We start from the raw sequence: 25069 nt of genomic DNA, 5'->3' as shown, positions 1-25069 counted from the left end.
TGAAATTATGACTAAACATAAGAAATCACTACTATTTAGAACTACTTCTTTAGATCATTTAGGATTTACTCTGTATTTTAAAAAAGTAAACTACAAAAATGAACTGGAAGAGGAGTTACAGATGAGGCTACAACGGTGACCTATAATACCCAAATTAAAATCCACTTCATAAAAACATACTGTTTTCATGTAATTTACACTGTAAATGTAAATGTATTCTGTAATGTAATGAAATTAAACATAATAAAGTAAAATTGCTATTACCTGTTTTATACATTACAGTTTGAAGCAAATTCTACCTTGAAAAAGAACTAATTATTTTTTAAATAGTTCTAAATCTACCAGTCCAATATATTCCAGAATTTTATACAAGTTAAGATTCCCCTTTATTATCTTTCCAACAGACGAGGTTCCTATAAGATTGTATTTCAGTCCAAATATAATCATTGGTGTGTATTTGCAAGAAGTTTATCAGTCACAGGCTCTGATTATCTGGAAAGAATGCCAAATACAACTGGAGGATCACTGCGTAGCTTAAGTGAACTGTGATTTTGTACTCAGATTTTATATACAATGGGATAGTACTGTTTAGATCTTATTTAACTTTGGATTAATTTCTCATAAGATGAAAGAATTTAAGTCTCTTACACCAAAATAATTGAAAGTTGATGTCTATGAAAACTAGGAAAGTAATAACTTGTTAATGAAGTATTGGCAGAGCAGCTATAACTCAGTTAATGTTAATAATGTTTATTCGTTTTAACAATATTTTCAACTTTCAAGCTATGTGATTCACTGCTTTTGTGTTCAAATGTAGACATTTCACACTCACATGTTCAAAGATAAGTTGTATAAATTGGTTGTTTAAAACATTAAATTCATCTGCCCTGACAAAATTCCCTACTAATTTAGTCATTTAAAGACTTAGAATTTAAAAATTTAACTTACTCCTAAAACTAAAACATCCTGCATGTTTCTCAGTGAGAAAAAAACAACAAGCCATTTTATTCAAAATTTTTTTGTGTCCAATTATAATTTTATTACAAAATTGCCTTGTTATTCAGAAATGAAACAATAATAATAAGCCATTAAGTCATACAACAGAGGTGAGTTCACAAATGTAACTGAGAACACCCAAATTAATGAGTAATGGCCAGTATCCACTTTGTTCAGTTGTTTTAAAAATAATTCATCTGTATTTGTGATCGATGTAGGTCTGTTACTCATGATGCCACTGGCATGAATAAGGCCTGATAGGCACACACAAATACTTATTGCTAATTAACTTTTACTAACTTTTATTATGTCATGTGCAGAAAAAAGTTAACATGGGAAGCCTAATACTGCTATCCTTAGAAAGGTCTGCTTGCAAGGTTGGCCATTAGCTCGTGTCTGAGAACTTGGGTGTTGGGATACATTCCCGCCAATAACGGTGGCTCACTGTGCCCAAACTGTTTGAGCAAACAATATGGTTCATGCTGAACACCTGCTTTCCTTCTGGAAGTTTGAAATTTTGTTTTCTGAACAAAACTGGCTGCCCATGTGACCAACTCCCAGTAAAAACTCTGAGGACTGAGTCTCTAATGAGTTTTCCTGGCAAACAACATCATACACATGCAGTCACAATTTGATGCTAGTGGAATTAGGGACATCCTGAATGACTCTACTGGGAGAGAACTCTGGAAGCCTGTGCCTGGTTTCCTCTGGAGTGCATCCCATGTGTCTTTTCCCTTTGCTGGTTTTGCTTGAATCCATCCTTCTGCTGGAATAAATCTTAGCCAGGAGTATGGCTACATGCTGAGTACTATGAGTCCTCCTAGCGAACTACCAAACCCAAGGTTGGTCTTGGGGACGCCTGACATAGTCCAGTGTAGGTCCAAAGGAGAGGGATTGTGCCCTATTTCTCTTGACAGTTCTCAGCGTACATAACATACTCTTATAAATAACAGATATTCATCATGTTTGATTATTTTATATATTATCCTCCTAATACATCCAAACCAGTCAAAAGATTGGTGACTTCTCCACGTTAGTGTTAGTTCACATTGGTGAACTAGTTAAATGGCAAAAGTATATTTGATAATGGCACAATTCAAACAACAAATGAAAAGTTCTTGGCAGGTTCAAGTAACACAGTTGGACAGAAGACTGATTACTTTGATCATTTATAGTCTCCGATTTGTTTTAGTGATGTGTTGATAGTTCTCTGCCTGTAAACCTCCTAATGACTATCCTAAACATTCTTAATTTGATTTTCTTTTTTGTCTATTCGCCTATCTTTGGAGTTGGGCAAAATGTAACATACTTCAGTTGTGTATAATTGATAGAAGAGGACAGGCATTTTATTAATCTTCTATGTTATTTAACTACAGCTTTAGAATATTTCTAAGAAACAATCAATGCTTCCTTATATTTTATATAATTCCTTTAGAACTACACCCCACCTACTGGCCAAAAGCATAAAGACCGCAACAGAAGAAAATGATACAAAAGAAACATTAAAACAGGGTAAAAGAAGGCACAAAGGATGAAAGAAGTGAGTAGGAGAATCTAGCTGGGTTAATGAAAGTTCCAGGCCATCCCTGATGACATAGTACTTTTTTGGTCTTGATCTGTCATAGCAGAAGAAAAATTAAAGAAATAAAAGATTCTTTTTATTTTTAAAGCAAACTTCATTATTCAACATATAGATTTGATACCAAATATCAACTATGCAATTCAAAAAGGCAAAGAAATATAATGACATATTTTTACAAAGCACAGCAGTTCCAGAACTCTTCTTCTTATAGAGGCTCTACTTCCAGAAGAGAAATTTATAGTACTAGAATGCATACTTTACCAATACATATGACAAAAAATATTTTTAAAATATTACTAACATAGAAAGTATAAATCATTAAGTTAGCAAAGAGTCGAACACATGGAAAACGTCACAAAGTGGAAAGCAACCTCCAGAGATCATCAACCAATTTCCTAAAACGCTACAAGTTGATAACTCTCAGATCCGAGAAAAAGCAATGATTCCTATCATCACACCTGGTGAAGGGATTTGTTTTGGCCTTTGGTAGGTGGGAAAGTGGGAGGGAGTAAGAGAGACACTGGCCATTCAAGAATTTTCCTTCAGTTCCATTCCCAAAGTACTCAGTGTTCATTGTGTTAATGTCTGCGAATTTATTTTGGTTATTTATTTTAGTGTCTCTATTCACTGAAAATAATATCCCTGGCAAGAATAATATAAATTTGAATTTTCTGTTTAAATCAATTGTTCGATAGCTTTTCTTCTGATATATTTACTAATGAAGTTTATAATCCTGTCTAAGTTTATATAAGATCAGGCTTCTCAATTCTTTATCTTATCTGTAGGTCAGGCCACCTTTACTCATCAAAACAAAGTTAAGGTGATGGCTGCTATTTTTCTCTTCCAAAAAAACCCGATATATATTTTATAAAGAAAAAAATTTCAAGTTGACTCCAGTTTAATACGAATTGCTTAACTGTCATCCAAAAGATTTTCTTGTTTCAGGTTGTTTCAATGTATTGAAATGGCAAGTTTACTGTGACTTTATAAAAATTCACTGTAGAATTAGAATTATGTAACTGTATATAAAAGCTAAATTTTAGTACTGGGGTATATAACAATGAAATATTCTAAACATCCCACTTAAGATGAATTTTAATTGTGTCTCAAACATAAGATGAAATGTGAAACTCAGACTAAATCAGTGTATGCTAAAAGCCAACAGTATATATGTAGACAATGAAGATACCATGGAAGCTGGCTAAAATTTATCACGAAAAGAGAACTAGTAAGAATATAGCAACCTGGCTGAAATTGATATTCATTAGGGTACTCTTCACATCAATAGGGAGCATTTGGACTTCTGTGGTCTTTATCAGTGTCCCAGCTGGTAATGGTTGAAGGTTAATGCCTTACCCCATTCTGTTCAATTTTCTATCCTAATTAGCCCTCCAAATCTATAGCTGTGAGCACCAAGTGTCTGTGCTCAAAAGAAACTAATTAATGCTAGCAAATTAGATCAAGTCCAAAGATCCAACAGCCAAACTCTTAGTTAAATGCTCCTTGTTAATAGGAAGTGTAGCTGTCAATAACTGCTGTTGGTGAGTATAATGAGGCATCTTTCTTTCATTGAAAGTGATTTCATTTCTCTTTGTCCCTGGAAAAGCTGTTCCATTCCCTTCACAAACCTAAGTTGCTGGCAGTCTGACTCAATTCTTATGATCAACTGGGTTGAAATGACATGGAAAAAAAAAAAATAGAGGAAAATGCATAAAAGCTTTCCTACATAATCATGTTTCAGGCATTTAGCAGAAAGTCAGATCACTTATTAAAATTCTTATGTCTTTATCTAAGAACTATACAATTAGCATGCATAATGCTTTTATATAAAATTCTATACTTATTTAATAAAGCAAAGTCTATAAATAGTAAATAAACTACAATGGAAGTATCCCGATTCTAAATTACATTTACTGTCAGTTTAAATGTAGCTGTTGTTCTGCTGCTTGAGCAATACCGGTGCATGTTTTTTCCTAATCCACATAGTTAATCTTTTTTAAAATAATCAATTTTAGATTCTAAAACACTGTTTTTGGACCATATGGCCTAAAAAAGTCAATATATGATTATATATAAAAATTCAAATGTTCAAAAATCAATCGTTATAACATGTTCTACTAATTACAAATGCATTGAGATAACACAAGTGGATCTCAAAATTTAAGATGCTTTTAAAATTTTAAGTGTATTAATTAAACAGAACTTAACCATGTCGACATCTTAAACTTAATTAACTTTTGATAAAGAAACAGCAATTAAACATTTTCTTTCTGTACCATTACAAAGTAGTATTTGTGGAACATAAACAAATATTTTAAAGTAATATTCTATTTCTCTCATTTCAAAATCAAAGTTTCACCATCAGAGCATAAGCAAAGACAGCGCTAAAACGCGAAGCCATATAATCATTCTGCATCTTCATCTGAATCATGTGAATAAAAACTCAATCTGTAATTGAGTTAGCTAGTTTTCTTTCATTCTAGATATAAGAATAATGTGTTACAAAATGGCATAAATAGAATTCATATTTAAAACTTTACGCTAATATATCAGTAGTGAGTTAACTTGTCTTAACACTATAACTTTATTATCCATTTTTAGATTTTATCCTCTCGCACCTAAATCAGGACATATCCCTATTTTAAAGTTCTATGAGGCAGGTGGAAGATTATCTCTGGAGACTATCAGCATGACACTTGCCAATGCCAGATGTGCACTGAATCCTGTCTGCAGGTGCCAATGGGTTAATTTCTCCTGACACCTGGGGAGTGTGGGTGGAAGGAAAGTGCTTTGGTTAAACAACTAATTCATAGTGAAAGCAAGAGTAATACCATAGAATGATACTAATATATTACTAATAAATTTGTTTACAGTTAGATTTAAAACTGGAATATATCATAAGTCATTTAAGAAACAGAAATGATCATCACACAATGTCACTTCTAAGGAACTATTATTCTTCTTTTTCACTGCCTCCATCCATCAGTCGCCAAGGTCATTCTCTAAGGAGACAGGTATCAGAGCAACAGAAATGTTCCTAGCATCCAAACGTACTGACAGAATCTCAGAACTACAGTTGACACGGCCTGACTCCCTGTGGAGAAATCTGCAGTGAAGCTGCAGCCCATCGCTCTAAGAACTACTGTGGTCCCTCAATGAAGATGACTACAGGGCAAAGGGAAGAAGGGAGCCAGAAAAAAGTCTTCGCCAGCAAAATTTTACTACTACTTCTTTTAGATCGCCATTCCAAGAGGTAGATTTTTTTAAAAAAGACTTTTCCACGGTAATGCTGCCATCTGCTTTTACCTACCACTTACGGCATCATTTTTCACCTTTCACTGCTTTACATTTTTCACTATAACATTACATATTAATCAACAATACATCTCTAGATTTATAGAACAGAGGAGTATTCTAAATATATATATATATATATAAAAACATTTTCCAAAGAAAACATGCAAATGTGAGTGCTTAGTGCAGGCATCTACTTAAGTATCTTCCACTTAGAAACATAAAACCTTAAAAAAAAAAAAAAGAAGACTCATTGTAAGTACTACTGGAATTCATTAACAATTCAGTAAGACGATGACACCAAAAAGAAAAAAAATCACCTTAGAAAATAAATATTTATTCCAATGAAAAACAGGTACATGTTAGAGCTGATGTTTCTTCTTTCTCTATCAAAATCACCAGAATAACTTGTTTCTCAAAAAAACTCATATTAAGATTTTCTCTATACGTAACTACGTTTCTGGGGAAAAAAAATGTTTTTACTAATAATATGAGAGAATATTTTTAAATCGTAAATGAATTGAATACCGCCTGGAAGTTCTGAAAGCTGAAATACTGGTATCTCAGTGAAAGGGTGAGAAGCCATTCATACATATTAATCCATCGACTACTTGACTCTAAGGCTAAGGATTAAATTCAGATCATATTATAAAAAATGTATTTGATCTTTACATGAATATTTGAATCTTACCTTGAACTTGTTCAGAACATCTCTCTCGGGCCTTTTCTCTCATTATTTTAGGAATCAAAACATCTTTTTCAACATGTCTGAGATGCTGCTCTGAAAATAAAAAATCTTTCGTTAATACAGTCTCAAGTAAATGACCAGGTTGGGGGAAAATGAGCACTCTGGTTTACTTAAATAAAAGCCTACATAAATATATTAAAAACTGACTCTTTGATAACCTCATAAAATTGTGATTGTTTTAGTCACTGAAAACCATTCTAAATTATTTTACGTACAACAGAAAAAAATGGGAGGGACATAGACGACATCTAAAAATTTCTGCAAACTATATTGCAGCATTTTTATTTGATAATATACTCCACCCATGTAATCTTGTCAAAATTGAGTCATATACTAAAAAAAAATTATAACTTTTCTTAGTAATATAATCCACAAGTTTTATTAACGCTAAGATCCAAGAATAAGTGATTTTTATTGATACTGAGATGCAATATTAAGACACACAAGACTAGTTTATTCAGTAATAAGAGTAGCCTAAGAAAGAAAGAAAAAGCAGAAGAAAAAGTGGAACTAAGTATACATATAAAAACAAAGCATGTGAGATTTCTGTGCACTTTAAACACAACCACCACAATTAAACTAAAATGTTAGACTGAGCACCTACTCCAGAGTCCCACCTGCTCCTTAAATTCCTAGACAGCCCTGAAAAACAAAGGAGTATATGTCCTCAGGGAACCAAAGTGATCAGGAATCTCTGAAAGACAAAAGGTAGATGAGATCAGATCATAGGAGGCAGTCATAGCTCCAGAGTTTTTCTCCAGGAAAAAACATATCAAAAGTGGGTGTTACTCCATGCTTTGAAGCAGCAAAAATGGGGAGCAAGAGACTTCCCTGGAGGAAACTAAAGTATTATTGGTTGAAATACCTGAGTAGGAGCCAAGTGGGTCACCTGTTCTGCTGCCTTCAAACTATGGGTAAAAGAAGTAAAAAACAGGTCATTAACCCAAAAAGATGATCAGGAAGTTTCCTAGTATCTAGTAATACCTAGAAGGACCAGGAACCTCTACACTTTTCCTGGTACTACATGGTTCCCAACAACTTCTGGATGCAGGCAGCTATGAACTGATATTGTATTTACAAAGAGGATAACAGGGCATCTCTAAAAGCAAACAAAAGAAACAACAAAATAGCCAAGAATCACCCTACTTGGATGGACAACACGGTAAAAGGTAGAAACTAACTGTAATTAATAAAGAAGTAACTAACTCCTAAGAGCTAAGAATAAGGAAAATAAAATTTTAGAATATGTATAAAAAAGAAACTGAAGCCAATAAAAAGACATGAGTACTTGGAAAGAAATGGATCACGCACTTAGATGAAATGTCTGAAGCTCAAAAAATCTAAAAGCTTCAAAAGAGAAAATACATTACCCACACAAAAGAATGAGAATCAGATGTATATGTTTCCCAGGCAATACAAGGATGAAGGAAGACAATGGAGAAATAACTTCAAAGTTCTGGGAGAGAATTATTTTATTCCCAAGAATTTTTAGAGCCAATTAAGAGTGAAGTTAAAGATATTTTCAGATATGTAGGGACTGAAAAGTTTACCTCTTTCAAACTCTACAGAAAAAAGAACTGATCTACATTGTTGAGTGACTGCCACTAATCAAACCTAATGATGTAAAATCATAAACATTTTATAGGGATCCTACAGGTCAAGAACTCAGAAAGGTAACGCAGACTCTCCCCTGCTTTACAATGTCTGGGGCCTCATCTAGGTCGACTCAAATGACAGGTGTTGACTTCAGAGCTGGGGCTGGAGGATTTACTTCCAGGATGACTTCTTTCTTCACTTATATATCTGACATCTGGGCCGCAATGGCTGAAGGACAGGCTCAGTGAGGACTCTAAACCAGAGCATCACCACTCCATCTGGTATGGATTCACAGAACAGCAGGTAGGTCATGAGGAGGAGCCACTGAGAAGGAATGTCTAGAGAGCAAGCATTCCAAGATAAAGGAGTGATGCAGTATGGCCCTTTCTGACCCTGTCATGGAGCCATGCAGCATCATTCCTTCTACATTATATTGATTTCAAGTCACTAAGGACAGCCTTACTCAAGTGGTGGGGAACCAAGACTCCATTCTTTGTGGCAAGGCCACACTACAGAATAACATGAGGAATGGAAGATAATGTTGACATTCTAAAATAAAATCTGCCATAGAGAATATACTTTAAGAAAATAAAAATAAACCCATGATATACAAATGTGAAATATGTGAAGCATGTAAGAAAAACAGACACTTAGATTTACATGTTGGAACTGTAAATTACTTGAACATCAACTTACTTGACCTAACATTTATAGAATACTCCACTCGATAACAGTTGAATATTTACCAAAATAAACCAAAGCCTGAGCTAAGAAATATATCTCAATACATGTAAAAGAATTTACCATAGGACACAGCAAACACACTCTTGAGGATTTATCCTAGAGGAATGAAAACTTATGTTCTCAAATCTGTGTACAAATGTTCACTGCAGCTTTATTTGTAATAGCCAAAACATGGAAATAATCCAAATGTCCTTTGACCACTGAGTGGATGGATAAACAATGGTTCATCCAGACAATGGAATATTACTCGGTAATAAATCAGAATGAACTGTGATTTACAACAGCAGCATCTACTTGCACAGACCTCAAGGGCATAATGCTGAATGAAAAAAAAAGACATCTCAAAGGGTTACTTACTGTATGATTCCATTTGCATAAAATCCTTTAAATGACAAAATTAGAGTGATAGAAAACAAATCACTGGTTGCCTGTAGTTAGAGTTGAGAAAGCAGTGTGACTTATTAAGAGGTCGCATGAGGGGTTTTCTTCGTGGTGACATAACAGTCCCACGTGCTGATTACGATCATGGTTACTGTAATCTTCACATGTGATAAAATGTCATATAACTACACACACACACGCACATAAAGTGCATGTAAAAAACTGGTAAAATTCAACTAAAATATGTAATTGAATGAACAGTATTATACTAATGTCAATTCCTGGTTTCCTCAGTTCCAATGAATTATAGCAGTGTGTCCCAACCTTTTTTTCCTTTTCGCCCCTAAAGAAGCCTTTTTAGACTTTATTTCCTAATGCCCCCACTAATGAAATGTTAATATCACAGATATACTATCTTTTATGTACTGTATGTATAACAGTGCTTTATACATTCAAATACTATGATTATTTTCTCCCCCAATACCAATTTTTGCCCCTTTAAGGGCAATGTCACACTCATTAAAGATATGTACAAGGTTATGTAAGACAGTATCATTAAAGAAAACTGAGGAAAAGGTACGTGGAAATTGCACTATTTTGCAGCTTGATGCATTAAACTATTTCAAAATAAGATTAAAATAAAAAAGTTTAAAAATGTGTAAGGAAGAGAAAAGGACCTAGAATACCCAAAACAACATTTAAATAGAAGAACAAATTTGGATGACTTGCACTACCCGATTTCAAGTCTTACTACAGAGCTACAGAAATCACAGAAGTGGAGTATCAGCATATTTAGGATAAGCAAATTGATTAATAATAAAATAGAGTGTAGAAATACTTTTGCATATATATAGCTAATTTATTTTGACAAATGCACCAGGTCTAATCAATGAAAAGAATAAAAGTATTTTCAATAAAGACCTGGATAACTATGAAAAAAAAAAATTAGCCTGAACCCTTTGACCTCCAACTTCACAGATTCCACAAAAATGAATTTTCCACAAGTCATAAACCTAAATGTAAAAAATAAAACTATTAAACAAACAAAAATAACACCTTCAATTTCTAGAGTTTTCTTAAAGAGGACCAAAGGCACTAAACGAAAAAAAAGATAAATTTCACATCATCAAATATAAAATCTGCTGTTCACCAAAAGACACCATTAAGAAAACTAAAAGGAAAGCCAACAAGAAGGAAGTGTTCACTATAGATAGACAAATGATAGAAAGATAGATGGATAGATAGATAGATAGATAAGATATAGAGATATAGACATATGTTTGAAGACAAAAGACTTGAATATATACTATATAAAGAATTCCTACATATCAATAACAAAAATACACACAACCCAGTAACAATAGGGGCAAAAGTCTTAAATGGACGCTTCAAAAAGATATACAAATTGTAAATATATACATGAAAAGGTGCTCAAAATCATTAGTCATTAAGAAAATGCAAATGGAACCCATGATATCATTTACACCCACCAGAATGACTAAAATTAAAAACACTGAGAACACCAAAAATTAGGGAGAATGTGGAGAAACTGGAACTTTCATATATTACTGGTGGGAGTGTGAAATAATAAACCGCTTTGGAAAACCTTGTTAAGTTGTAAAGTTAAAGACACACCCAACCTATTTTCCACTTCTATGTATTCACTTACCCAAGACAAATGAAAATATATGTCCACAAAACAATTTGTACAACTCTGTTTAAAAACTAGAAACAACCAAAATGCCCAACTGAATACTACTTAGCAATAAAAAAGAGTGAAGTACTTATATTCTTGATATGGTTGAATCCCAAAAATTTTGTTGAGAAAAAGAAGCCAGACACAATACTACATACTTAATGATTCAAGAATATGTAGAATTAATCGATGGTGATAACAATTAGAAGGGTACTCTGAGTGTTGTCTTGACTGGGGTACACCTATTTATCAAAACTTGTGATCTGCAAATTTCAATGTATGTTTTACCTCAATTTGTCATGTTAGCTCTAAAACATGATACAGATCTGCACTCACTGTGGGTGATTTTAACACATAACTACCAGAAATTAGATAATTAGACAAAAAGCTTTATAATTTTCTTCTTAAAAATACTGTTCATCTTTGATTAGACATAATGTATTGGTAAAGGTGTCTTCTCATAACTAACAATGTAATTGTGGCTGGTATACAGGTTCAACTGAATTTTTTACATTGCCCTTAAAACCAACACAGTCTTACATCACTCTTTAATTCCAATAACATGCCAATAGATTCTTTCATTTTCTATGTAGACAATTATAGGAACAGCTTTGCATCTTTTTATTTTTTTCTTACTATCTATGTCCTTTAGAGAAACTGAGTAGTAACTAGCAGCACATCTGTGTGGGGATGTAAATTTTGTTTAGAATTTTTGTAGTTACCTTCATGTTTAGATATGCCAATGACTTACCTCTCTTTGTATTATTTTGGTATCAAAGTTAACACTATTTAAACAAGAAATTAGGGGATTTGCTCTTCCTTTGTGTCCTCCAGAACACTTTGTATGAAATATACGTTTTTATTAGTTTTTGAAAGTTTGGTAGAAATCACCTGTGATGATCAATTTGCTGGCTGTAGTCCCCATTTATTCAAACACTATTACAGGTGTTGCAGTGAAGGTATTCTGCAGATGTGATTAAAGCTTATAATCAGCTGACTTTAAATAAAGGAAATAATCCTAGATAATCAGGCTCTGGTTGGGCCTGATTCAACTGATCGAAAGCCTTAAGTGAGAACTGATACTTTCCTAGAGAATTCCATCTCTGGACTGCAGCTTTGGCTCAAGACCAAGAGTTCCAAGGCTGCCCTTCCTGATAGCCTGCCCTGCCCACACTTTCAGACTTGTCTAACTAGCTCCCACAGTCGCAGAAGCCAATTACCTTGCCATGTATGTGTGTGTATATACGCACGTGTGTGTGTGTGTACGTATCCATCCTATCGGTTGTTTCTCTGGTGGAACACTGACACGCCACCTCTCGAGGACTGGGTTTTCAAAAGTGTACATGTGTGTATATGTCTGTTTGAGAGAGACAGACACGAGTTTAAACTACTGATTCCATTTTCTGAGTTTTTTATGTATTCCTGAGTCTGCTGCAGTTTTACTAAGTTTATATTTCTCAAGGAAACTATTTCATCTAAAAATTTCAAAATAATGATATGAAAATGTTCACATGACTTTTTTCTCTTTACCACACTTATAGTTGTATCCCAATTTTCCTTGCCTACACCATTGCCTATGCCAGGGGTCAACAAACTTCTGTTAAGGAATAGAGTACACATTTTAAGCTTTACAGACTATACCAACACACACACACACACACACACACACACACACACACACACACTTTCACGAAAAAAAAAAAAACCTTCTAAAAATGTAACTAACCATTTGTAGCTTGCAGGCCTTACCAGATTTTTCTCAGGCCATAGTGTGCTAAACGCTAGCCTATTTATTTAGGCCTTTTTTCCCTTAGCTTTGCCAAAGCTGCTGTAAAATAAGAAAACATTGCACTTACAGAAGGAACTGGAAATAAGGACAGAGAGAAAAGGACACATTGTTAGGGAGGCTCTACAAGACTGGTGAGGCCTAAAGGGATTAAGAGAAAGAAGTGGTCCAAAGAGGGCCCCCAGGTTTCTGGCTCCAAGTGAAAAGATGTGACCACTCATTGGGATGGGGAATACAGAAGAAACAACAGGTGGGCATGCCTCTGAGACATCCTGTGGAGTGGAAAGCTGATGTCTACTTGAGAAAATAAAACCCCACACACTCCTTTTGTCCTTGTCTATAGCATAAATCATCATTGGGCACCCATAATTAACAGTAAAATTACTGAATAGAAGAAATATTGTGATATATTATTTTTAAAAGTCAACTTCAAAATATTACTTCAGCTATATAGTTTTAATCTATACAATGTGTACTCATGAATCTACTCTTTGCTCTATAAATCTTGCAGTGGTCTTAGATAACTAAGGAACTAATTTTTTGGATCTGTTCCCTAAATAGACATAGCTTTGTAGTACTGAACCATTTTTCCATAAGTAAATTATAATAGCTATTTACCTACAGTATGACTTATTGATTATAATATACCTATATATTTTTCAATGGTGTGCAAGAACTCCTTCTGATTTTTCCTCTAAAACTCCCAGCAAAGAAACAATCCTAGAATCAAATCACATTAATATTTAGATTTTCCAAACTCTTAGTGTTAAATCAGAAATAACAGACCTAAAAATATATAAATATATTCTGATAAAGATTTTCCAATTTGGTAGCATACCAACCACCAAATATCAACTATTAGTTAATTATGACTTTATACATATTTCAGAGTTATCTTAAACACTACAAATATTATAGATATGGCACTTTTCATAAAATTAGAGTGACTCTCTCAAGGTCAATGTGATGCATATATGTTATACATTTGCACAAGAGCCTGCAAAAAAAAAAAAGCAAATTTTGAGTTTGCTACTATATAGTCACATGAATTTATACTGAGATAAAGAATCAGGATAATGCTACCAGGAAAAAATGTCAAAGATCTAACTTCTCAGCATTCTATCATCACCTGAAAGTCAATTTTCACCTTTTTTGCTAGCTGAATTTGTTAGCTCGGATTTTGCTTTGGGGCTCATGTGTTCATGCAATATGGCAGCACTAGATTATAAAACTACTGACAATAGTACTTGTGGTGAATCCACAAAGATAACAGTGAATCAAATCAAAATATTACTGAATCTTTCACTGGAAAGAAGTAATACCTGCCTTTTCAATAATGAAAATGTTTTAATTTAATTTACCTAATTTGATTCTTATTTAGATAATGCCACTTTTTAAAATTTTAACTACCTAGTTTCATCTATTTGCTCCTGAGGATATTTCTATGCTACTGTTTACTTTGGAAGAAAAAGGACATTTGTAGTAAAATCTGCAACAGTGTTCTCATTAGCAACAGTTTCTACATAGGTCCCTCTTCTTTACTAGCTGCCAAGAGTCTCAAAATGAAGGGCCCCCGGCAGCGTTATCAAGTACACTACAAGACAAGTTCTCAATCACTATTTTCACACTAAGTGCTTCACACCAGGAAGCTAGGTAGACTCCAGTTCTCGACAGCACAGATATGAATACTCCTGAGCAGATTTTCATATACTTGCCAGCCTGTTCATACTTTCTTGCTATAATGAAAAAGTAAGAAAGGTGGTTGGGTGGGCAGACATACTTAAACTGGGAAAATTAAGAGTGTGAGCGGTGTTCCTTTCACCCCTTTCCTTCAAGTTCTACTTGAACCGACACAACAAAAAACAAAATGCAAATCAATAGTAGACAAGATTAACCCCCTGCCAAAATATTCCATCCTGCCTCTGTTTATGAAACCTTACGATGAAGGCAATAAATGCCCTATAGTTTTCTTAACAGCCCTCTCAGATAAGTATTTGATTCTACTTTGCAGATGAAGAAGTGAATTTCACAGTGGTGAAATAACCCAAGTCTCTAATAAAATGGCAATGTCAAGGTCATGTAATGCAGTTCCCACATCTTTCACGACTATTACACACCTGAAGTCACCACCTATTTAAGGGGATTTCAGCAAGTAAGGTTAGGTGAATTTTTGCAGTTATGTTGAAACATGGAAACAATACTTAGATGATAGGACTATTTGTTTCGGAAACATCATTTTGAATAAGCAAAAATCACAATTTCACAGTTCTCATTTTTTGATCAGAAAGTAAAGCTAAATGGAATCTTGATTCTCTGGTTCATACCTTTTTTTTAATAATAATAATAAAAAAAAAAAAAGCAAGAGGAGTGATTTGTCAGTTGGCTGAAAAATACATTCAGAGAGTAAACATCAAATATTAGGTCCATCAGTAACAATTTAATTTTTTTAATAAGCTCAAACTCTTACGAAACAGAGAAAGCACATCAATGAGGTAAATGTGCTTATTTCTGCTTCGCTTCTGGCTCAAACATCACCTATATCCCACATAGTACTCCTCATTTAAACTTTGTCCTATCAGCTTTCACTGTTAATAAACACCTAGTTCACACTAGATGCGCCCATTTCCCAAAAGCACCTATTTCTTGGACCTCAGATTCTGTAGATCGCTAGGTGTGAAAACATCCTCTTCCACCCACATACTTTAATAAAGAAGAGACCAGAAAAAGATAACAAATCTAAAAGTATATCAAAGCAGGAAATCAACTTATGCAATAAGACATGCCAATTTTAGAAACGTGCTACGATGTCTATTGTGGTCATTATTTCTTAAATGAAAAGGTTTCACATTTACCTTATTTGGCAAAACTTCAAGATTATCTTTTCCTACAACCACAGTTTCCCATTGATGTCTAATAGGAAACCGGCGGTGTCATGGGAGACAGAAGTGATATGTGAGAAAGGAATAAATGATGCTAAGGCTGTAACTTCTCAGCAATAAATGCCTGATTATTTTTTCTCCAATGTACATCCGGAACATGGTAAACCATTCTTACACCTATAACGTTCCCCAATGCCTTTGGCCACCTCATCTCCACTTGTTCTTCTTTTCCATCTTACAAAATTTCACTATATTTGTACAAAGAAACATGTATCACTTTGATAATGGAGTAGGGAAACTATTTTTATATTGAGAAGTTATTCACTTATTTCAAAGATTTAACCTTTGCTCAATAACTCACAATATCGTTCCTGGCATGGCCTTCAGAGCCAGTTTGAGTTAACATGAAAACGAGCTCCATAATACAACTTTTGTGTGTATGGTAGCATTTCCCAGGGTGATCATCTATTACCTTGACCAGACTGCCTTTGGCTAACATTGGCTGAAATTCAAGTTCAAAAATTTGCCAAAAAGAGGATATTAAGATGAACGTACTGTAGATGCTGCAGGTAAATTTTAAAGGCGTGTTAAAACTATTCTGAACAATGGTAATAATATTAGAAAAAGTATGAATAGTTCCAAGTAAAGCTCTGCTCCTCTATCTTTGTGGCAATCCCATAAACTTCTACCTTTAAAGATGGAGTTTATTAAGCTGAGTTCTCAGTGCTGGTCTCCATCTCCAAATCTCTCTGCCCACAATTTTGAGCATCTATTGGTAATTTCCAAGTTCCACTAACACCGAGATTTCAACTTAAAACTTCTGCAATTTAAATCTTCATTCTGCTATCTCTGTGGTTATGTTAACCATCTTACCAAAAAAAAAAAAAAAAAAAAAGCTTTCATTTATATAGTATGAAGAAGAAGCACAATAAATATTTGCAGAAGGAAAGACACAAGGGGTGATAGAAGGAACTGTTTTACAAACACCCTCACATGCAGGAGCAGGTATTATGAAGAAGCTGAGGTTCAGAAAACTCAAAGCAATACTGCACCATGACCCAGCAAATAACTGGTAAAGTCATACTCCAGCTCAATTTTCTGTCTTTATTTTATATCTTCTACCTCTTCTTTTCTTATCAAGGTTTACTTATTTAAAATTGAACTAAATACTGTTCTATCCCTGACCTCAGCACCTGAAAGTGATTTCTGCTTCTTCTAACCCCAAGATTTTGCATGTACCAATGCTATGGCTCTGATCACATCTGGACTAAGAACACATTGCATCATACTATTCATGCAATCTTCTCCTGATAGATCAGTGGTTGCTATGGACTGAACTGTGCCCCCACTTTCCACCCCGGAAATTCATGTTGAATCCCTAAACCCCAACATGACTATATTTGAAGATATGGTTTTTGGGAGGTTAAGGTTAAAAGAGGTCATATAGGTGGGACCCTAATCAGATAAGTAAGTGGCCTTAGAAGAAGGAGAAGACCCAGCGACAGAATCAATCAGCACCTTGATCTTGGACTTCCCAGCCTCCCAAACTGTGAAAAAGAAATTTATGTTGCTTAAGCCATCCAGTCTATGGTATGGCAGCCCAAACAGACTAGTGTAAGATTTCAATTCTGGCTGCATCTAACAACTACCTAAAGGGCTTTATAAGATTCTGATGCCTGAGCTCCAACAGTTAAATCAGAAATGCTAGAGCAAAAGTCATGCATTGGTATTTCAAATGCTCCCCAAATAAGTATAATATGCAGCTAGATTCAGAACCACTGCATGAAACTTACATTTAATGAGGTAAGAGACTTTGTTTAATTCATCTCCATGATTCCTTCTAACTCCTAGTATATGGTAAATATGAAATAAAACTGTTTAATAAATGACACATATTTAAAGAATTTAAATATTTGATAATTACGGTTATTCATTTTATTAACAAATAGTTATTAGCCATATATAGACGATAATGAGTAAGACAGGCAAGGTCTTTATTCTGCAGCATAAACATCTGAAACACTATATATTTTGATTAGTCATGCTTAGCTAATGAACATATCTTTTGATCTGTAAAAACTTCCCAGTAATGGTTCTTTAGCAAAAATACAATGAGGAACAGTAAACATCATATTCTTAACATTTTTTCCCCTCAAATTTCTTAAAAATATAATTGAAAATGGAGGACATGGTTACTTTGGGAATCGGCATTCTTATTTGGAATCAGTTTTGTTTGGTCCACTTATACTAAGTACAAGGTAGTATTTCTTGCATACCTGACATCTATAAACTTAAAGATTTTTGCAAATATGCTATTAACACCTCTATACAAAAATACCAATACTAATCCAATAAGTGTAACATAAATTTGAAGCTATTTTTTCCTATGGCAAACTTTCTGTGATGAGTCAAGAACTTAAGACCAATGGCAAATATCTACAGTCACAAAAGTTTAAGGATTAAAGCTGTCTTCGCAGTTGTCTGATATATCTCACTCTCTACATCTTACCCTCAAACCTCAGAGTATACCATTTGAAATATGCTAAGGGCCTCAGGTTAATCGCAAGGTCTGAAACAAGAAGTTAGTCTACTATGTGTAAATTTCAATTTGGTGCTGTTCTCCATAACAGTGCAGCGCCTCCCTGGGGTTGGTGGGCAATCTCTTCCTGTCTAGGCGTACTTAACCTGCCTAACTTTTCTAATCACCTAGTCTCTAAAATTTTAAAGAGGTGAAATTATGTGAAAAATATTTACTGTTTACTACACAGGCAGAATATTCCCATTTTCCACATCATGCATTTCTTCACTTCTCAAATTATTTGATATAGACACAGCGCATCTGCAGGTTTCATTCTATTTCTCAAGGAAAAAACTCTATACCCAGGCTCTTTGATATTTTGATTGTATTTTTAATTATTTTCTAAAATATTTTTGAAAGATTATAGGTGGTGACAATCAGGAAAAGCCTCCTATGAAACTGAATTTAAAGTGAGGTATGAAAAATGAACAAGAACTAGACAGATCTGGATATGGGGAAGAGAGAGAAAATTCCACGAAGTAGGAACAGTATGTCAAACGGCCTAGAAGTAAACAAACAAACAAAGCACAGTTTGGTATATATGTTAAGCATATCTTAGGCCAATGTTATTCAAACTGTTTTATCAAACCCCACAATATTTTATATCTAGAAGCAAGGACCCCTTCCTACCTGGCTGGCATCACTATCTGAACTCTCACTACCCAAAACAAGCTTCCTCACAGATTCAGATAAATTAGTTTTAGGATAGAGCTAGTATTTCAGCTATGGCAGAGAATGTTGGTGCCTCTTGTAGAAGAGACTGTTTAAGTAGTCACACCTGCAAGCTTCTCAGGCCTACCCAAGGGCATGGTTGCACTGTGAAGTCATCCTTGCTGCCACTCCTTCTCCTCAACTCCTGCAGTGGGCGATGACTGACAGATGGCACAAAACCCTGCCCCCTTGCCTCCAAAGCAGGACAAACCTTGTACTTTGCTGTTCATCAGAACCGAGTAGGCCAAGACAAGCATTCCCTGAAAACAGATCCTTGCTCAGTTTCTTCTCCTTCCCTATGCTGTGTCCCTTACTCTCTCACAGGGTTTTTTCCTAAGAGCACTCTATTAATTAATCGCTTGCTTGTGAAACACACAAAGGTACCCAGACCTAGTGCCTAGATGTTGTTCTCTAATATAGTGCCCAAATAAAAGAAACCAGGACTTGTCAGAGAAATGAATAAGTCTATAGATAAGCCAAGGACATCTTGTGTGTAAGAAAAAAAAAAGAAATGCTCCCCAAAAATGACAGCAGCGTATCACAAGGACCCAGAAGCTAGTTTGAAGGAACTCACTAGCCAAATATGGAAAAACATATGCAAAAAAATAATCATATAGTTACGAATTATAAAACATTGAAAAAATAGGAATTCATGAGTCCACATCAATAATAAATCTATAAGCAAAAAACAAAGTCATCTCTTGCTTACAGAAAAATGTCAACAATCATCTAATAAATATGGAGAAACTGCTATAGATAGAAAATCATTATTTTGCAACCATCATAGGAAAAAACTGAATAAGACATCAATGGATGCTAAATCGAAGGGGGATTTTTGATGAGGAACAGACATTTCGATGAGGAACAGACATTTGCAGGGTCTTAAATGGTCTTGCCACAGATTACTTATTAATTGCAAGAGAGGAAAAATATGGCAAAAAAAATGAAACAAGGCCTGACTGCACGATCAAAATTAATACCACCTATGACAAGGACATATCATGTGCCTCCAGATATGATACCCTTAGAAAGACACATCACTATTTATGCACTATGTGGCTGAGAATCCATAACCTCAACATAATCAAAAGTTCTACATGTCACTCCCTTACCTGAAAACTTGCACTGTCTTCCCATTGTTGTTAGGATAAAATTCATACTTCCTGAAACAGTTACAGGGTATTTCACGATTCATAAGTCAAACCTCTCCGCTGCCACAGCAAAGGCAACTCTTCGACTTCCACCCTACTCTCTTACGCTCTTTGCTCGAGCCAGTGTTTTTCAAATTTCAGAGATCCATTAAAGCATTGTTAAATTTATCTAGTGAACCAAAACAATGTATTTTCTAGTGCAGGCATACTTTGAGTTTAGAAATACATAAAATGTAGAAGTTAAACAGGTTTTTAGCTCTGCACTACCAATAAAATTTATGTCTAAGATCCTATATAGGGAAGCAATAATAAAATCAATACTTTTCTAATCAACTACATAACCTTCTACATATTAATCACACAATGCTCAGATTTAAAAAAAAAAAAAGATTCTTCAAATCTGTTCAGGTGTATAACTTAAAAAGTAAAAATTTCCAGTAATATAAGTGCAAGTACTAAGTGCTAATACTGCTAAAACTTACCTAAATTCTCACAGGAACCATTAAAAGAAACCCTAGGACCCAAATACTCCAAGAGCTACCATAATAACATCTTCCCAGGACACATACACCTTAAATATCTACTCATACAATGTCAAAAATTCCTGACCCCATTCTCCACCCCGAGCCCTGTCACTGTTCCATATTCCTCCCTTAAGATTTCTGGAAAACAGTGGTGGAAGGACAGGTACAGGCACTCTGACTGTCACTGTCTCTGTCTCCCTCTCATACACTCACTCACACACTCACACACACACACACACACACACACACATTTAAGGAAACCTCTCATGCTGCCATTGCCCCACTGTACAGAAGTAGAGGACAAATCCCAGGGAAACTTCCCACCCTGCAGAAAGAGGGAAAGACAGAAGAGGAATCTCTTCTAGTTATTAAATTCAAAAATCAAAATTACCAGGCCTAGATTCCTGTGAGTTCTCATCTGAGAATATGTCTGTCAGAAAATTTATCTGGAATCTGGAAATAGCAAAGGCCTAACTGGCAGTTCTTTCAGGATGAGCACTGGGCTTGGCTTTCCGTTACTGCCCTACTTTACAACTTGTTATATGCGGTTTAACGTCTAGAATTTTGTTGAACAGAGATAGAAATAATTTCTGACCAGTGGAAAAGATGGCCCCAAAGATTACAGTTTATTGCCCTGTTGTAAATTATCCAGTTTCTACCTAAGCCGGCAATGTATGAAACTGTCTATGTACCTAGCTTCTCAAATGGTTTTTGAACTGTTTTTACATTTTACTGGTTAAAGTTGAAGAAAATCTTTAACACATACCCACTTTGTATTTGCACGAGTAATAATTTTACCTTTTAGAAAATTCTACGTTAACAAGCACCACTTTTAACACTGTTACTATAGATGATCATGGGTTAAAGTTCAAAATAAACCATCTTTTAATTTTTCAATCACTGTGCTTGACTGGACTTTTAAAATACAACTTTGTACTAAGGGTTATAAATTGGTAAAGAAACTATGACTTGGAATAAGATTCATTGTGCTCAAGTCCTGTTATAGGAGAATGGGCTATACTGTATATTCCTCAATCATTACTACACAATCACAGATATAGAGAATTTTCTATGGGAACAAGAAGATTAGACTGATAACAAACAAAGCTGAAAGTCAATAAAAGGAGAGCTCAGAATGATGGTTCTCCTCTATTCTGTCTGTGTATCATATCATCTTACAGATATTTTAAAATGTCAGACTTGGGAAAATTAAACCTGAATATCTGAAACTATAACTCAGGCATTCATATTTTTTTTAAATTTAATCTCTCTCCACACTTTTCCTGGGTTGTTTTAGACTCCAGCTTTTTCTCTCTGCAATCAAAGAGTAAGAGAACATAATGAACATAATATGGCTGATAAACTTACAAAGAATGCTGTTGTTACTGCTATGTTAACAAAAACAGTTTTAAATAAAACTACGTATAAGAATAACTATATAATCTGCATTTCATTGTTGGGTTCACAGTTTGAGAAAAATGGACCCTACAGTTACTTAAAAGCTACCGCCAAATGAAGATCAAATGTATATAGATATCTCAAAAAATGTGATATAAATAAAACAAATTTTGCTATATAAACCTCATTTGGCATAACTATCTACTCAGTAGGGGCACATAATACATGAGCTGTAAAAAGCAAAAGAAGTACCAACTTCTTCAACGTATCCTTCAACTTATGAACCAAACAAAAATAAAGTTAAAAAAAAAGATGTCTTCAATACATCTGTATTCTGGAATTTAAACAAGGAATTTTTTCTAAAATCTTCCTACTTCCTGATTCCACTTTCTTATTTTCCATTCTGATCTTGCGTCCATCTCTGCTTTCGTGAAAGTTTCCAATGTTCATTCTGTCAGATGTGACCATTACCCTACACCCCGTTGGTAAAGTAAAATGCCTAGGAGTTATCCTTAATGCCTCTCTTGCCTTCACTACCCTATTCAGTGCAATCCTGTCAATTTCTACCATCTCAGTCTGTCTCCCTGCTTCCACTCAAGACCCCTCTACAATGCATGTTACCAGTGCAGCCAACGTAGTAAAGATATAAATTATGTCATAATTTAAAAATTGTCTAAGAGCCTCTGAAAGCTTTTGATAACATCAGGAAAGCATTTAAATGCCTTCTATCATAGCTTTCAAGCATTTAGCGCCTGCCTACTTCTCCAACATCTTTCCTTACGTATCTCCTGCACACTCTGGCCCTCATTCCAGTCAAATATTTTAAGCATCGGCTACACTGACTGCCTGACATAGTCTTTCCCTACCTCTTCACATGACTGCTTCCTCTTGTCCTTCAGATTCCAATTTCAATGACACTTCCTCATAGAGCTCTTCATTGACTACTTTAAAGTAGTCCTCTCTTCGCCATCTACCACAGGACACTGCCCATCTTCATAATGTTTATCACAATCTGTAAAAGTGTGTTTCTATGGGGAGGGAGGGTGTTTGACTTCTATCAGTAGATGCACGCTCCCAGGAGCAGTGGGGCAGGGATCTTGTTTGCCCTGTATACCTGTTTCCTAGGGCCTAGAATAATACGTGACATATAATGGGCACACAACGAATAGTTAGTTGTTTAATCAGTGAATACTCAAATGGTGGCAGAGTCTACACACTGGACTGGAAGTTATCTGAGTTCTATCTAGATTTGGCTCTACCAGCAATTAGCTGTGTGGCCTTGAAAACACCACACCAGACCGGAGAGGGTAGAGTCGCTGGACAGTAAAAAAGTATGAAGACGTTTTCCTAAATTTCATCTAAATTCAAGAATATAGACATGTGAAAGCCTTTAACTTGAGTCTGTTTTCTCATTTGTATGAGATTACTTTGAATGTCACTTCCAGCTCAGAAATACTAGAATTATATAGGCCTCAATCTTTCCAATCTGAACTTTCCTTACCACCCTGCAATGCTCCCCTGCTACCGCGACAACCAAATCAACGTATTAACCCTGCAACCAAACATCACACAGTGCACTTTACTGCCTATACATTTGCTCATTCTGCCTCATCTTCTCTAACGCTCAGCACTGGAAATTCTATCCTTCGATGCCCAGATATATTGTTAACTGCTTCATAAAACGTGATCCAATCACCTGGCCTAATAATACTGGTATGATCTTTAAGTGTTCCTGAAATACTTTTATACTTCAAATGCTTTTATCCTCACTCAGCCTGTTTCCTAATCTGTAAAATGGAGATCAGAGTGTCTACCATACCTCATGCTATTGTGGGATAATTAAGAATACTTAACTTGATAATACAGTGTTCAATAAACATATTATTTGACAGCTACACATATTTTTCTTTCTCCTGGAGGTCCACCAAAGTGACTTTTTCATTTCTGAATCTGCAAAGGTTTGAAGCCATTTCTCCCCCCAATGCCTTGAGTTTTTATATCCTAAAATGAAGAGAATGGAATAGACCAATTAACATTCTCTCCAAAAATGACTTTCTCTTGCATAAATAGCCTAAAGCAAAAATAATTCAGCTGAGTTTCGGTAAGGACGGAAATTCGAGGTAAACTAGAACTACTGCTGCAAATGGAAGTGGAGTGGAAGCATTTAAGTTAAAGTAACATTGATGAAGATTTGGGTGAATCCTATCCAAAGAAACTGACTCCTGCCACAGTAATGGATCTTTTGTATTGTTTTTAAATTGGATTACAAATTTAAAGGACTCTCTGCCCCAAGGGTGAGAAACAGGATGACTATAAAGAAACCGGTCTCGTTACGGAGGAAAAGGTTTGTATGCCACAAATGGGCAAGAACTTAGACAAGAAATCAATTCCTTTCACCTAGTCCTAATCCCAAGGAGCAGGAACACAACCTACGGCCGCAGGGAAGAAGCTGGGACTGGCCAGAAACCCTAAAGCAGCCAGCTAGGCGGGAGGAGACGTCTGCGGAAGTAGTGCAACCTCAGAGTTCGGCACCTTCCCCAGGCAGGTCCACAGCCCGCAGGCCTGCGGTTAGAGACCTGAGCAGCAACCCCCGCTTCCCGCCCTCGTACCTGCCGGGTCGAGCGCCATCTCGGCGACACAGGAAGGCAGCCGCGTGGCCGCGCCCAGGCAGGGGGCGGGAAGGGGCGGAGCCTGGGCTCAGCTGCACGTGCGAGCGCCCGGCGCCTCCCGCGGAGGAAGAATAGTAGGCAGAGGAACAGGAGAAGCACGGTGCCCTTGGCAAAGCGCAGCGGGTCCTTTCCCTCCTTCCCAGTCGCTACTTCCGCCGCGTATAGCGCCTGCGCACTCCAGGCCCCGCCTCTAATCCTCCAAATTGTGGAGGGGACTCCGCAGTGGGAAAGACCGGGAAGGGGGCGTGGCCGCGCGCGCCTAGGGGCGGAGCCGTGTCCGATCCGCGCAGCCTCGCTGGGGTGGAGCGCTGGACACCCGCTTGCAGACCCGAGCAG

General features: G+C 35.7%; 1 protein-coding gene across 5 annotated transcripts in view; it reads right to left on the bottom strand.

Annotated features, from left to right (window-relative positions):
* CMC1 (C-X9-C motif containing 1) overlaps positions 1-24828 on the bottom strand; it is a 78699-nt gene extending 53871 nt beyond the window's left edge. For 2 of the 5 annotated variants that reach the window (XR_004950528.1, XM_036219559.1), the window contains exons 1-2: positions 24674-24828; positions 6564-6653 (exon numbers count right to left, since the gene is read on the bottom strand). Coding sequence is in view for 3 of the 5 variants with exons in the window: in XM_036219559.1 (XP_036075452.1) it covers positions 6564-6653; positions 24674-24692 (109 nt within the window). In the remaining 2 variants the exon portion in view is untranslated. Of the gene's footprint in view, positions 1-6563; positions 6654-20103; positions 20452-24673 lie in introns of those variants that run through there. The other 3 variants (XR_004950527.1, XM_036219557.1, XM_036219558.1) reach the window with 2 other exon arrangements.
* Positions 24829-25069: the final 241 nt, after the last annotated feature.

The sequence above is a fragment of the Rousettus aegyptiacus genome, unplaced genomic scaffold (genome assembly GCF_014176215.1).
Source record: "Rousettus aegyptiacus isolate mRouAeg1 unplaced genomic scaffold, mRouAeg1.p scaffold_m13_p_4, whole genome shotgun sequence".
Classification (NCBI taxonomy): domain Eukaryota; kingdom Metazoa; phylum Chordata; class Mammalia; order Chiroptera; family Pteropodidae; genus Rousettus; species Rousettus aegyptiacus.
This window is presented reverse-complemented; position numbering and strand designations above follow the sequence as displayed.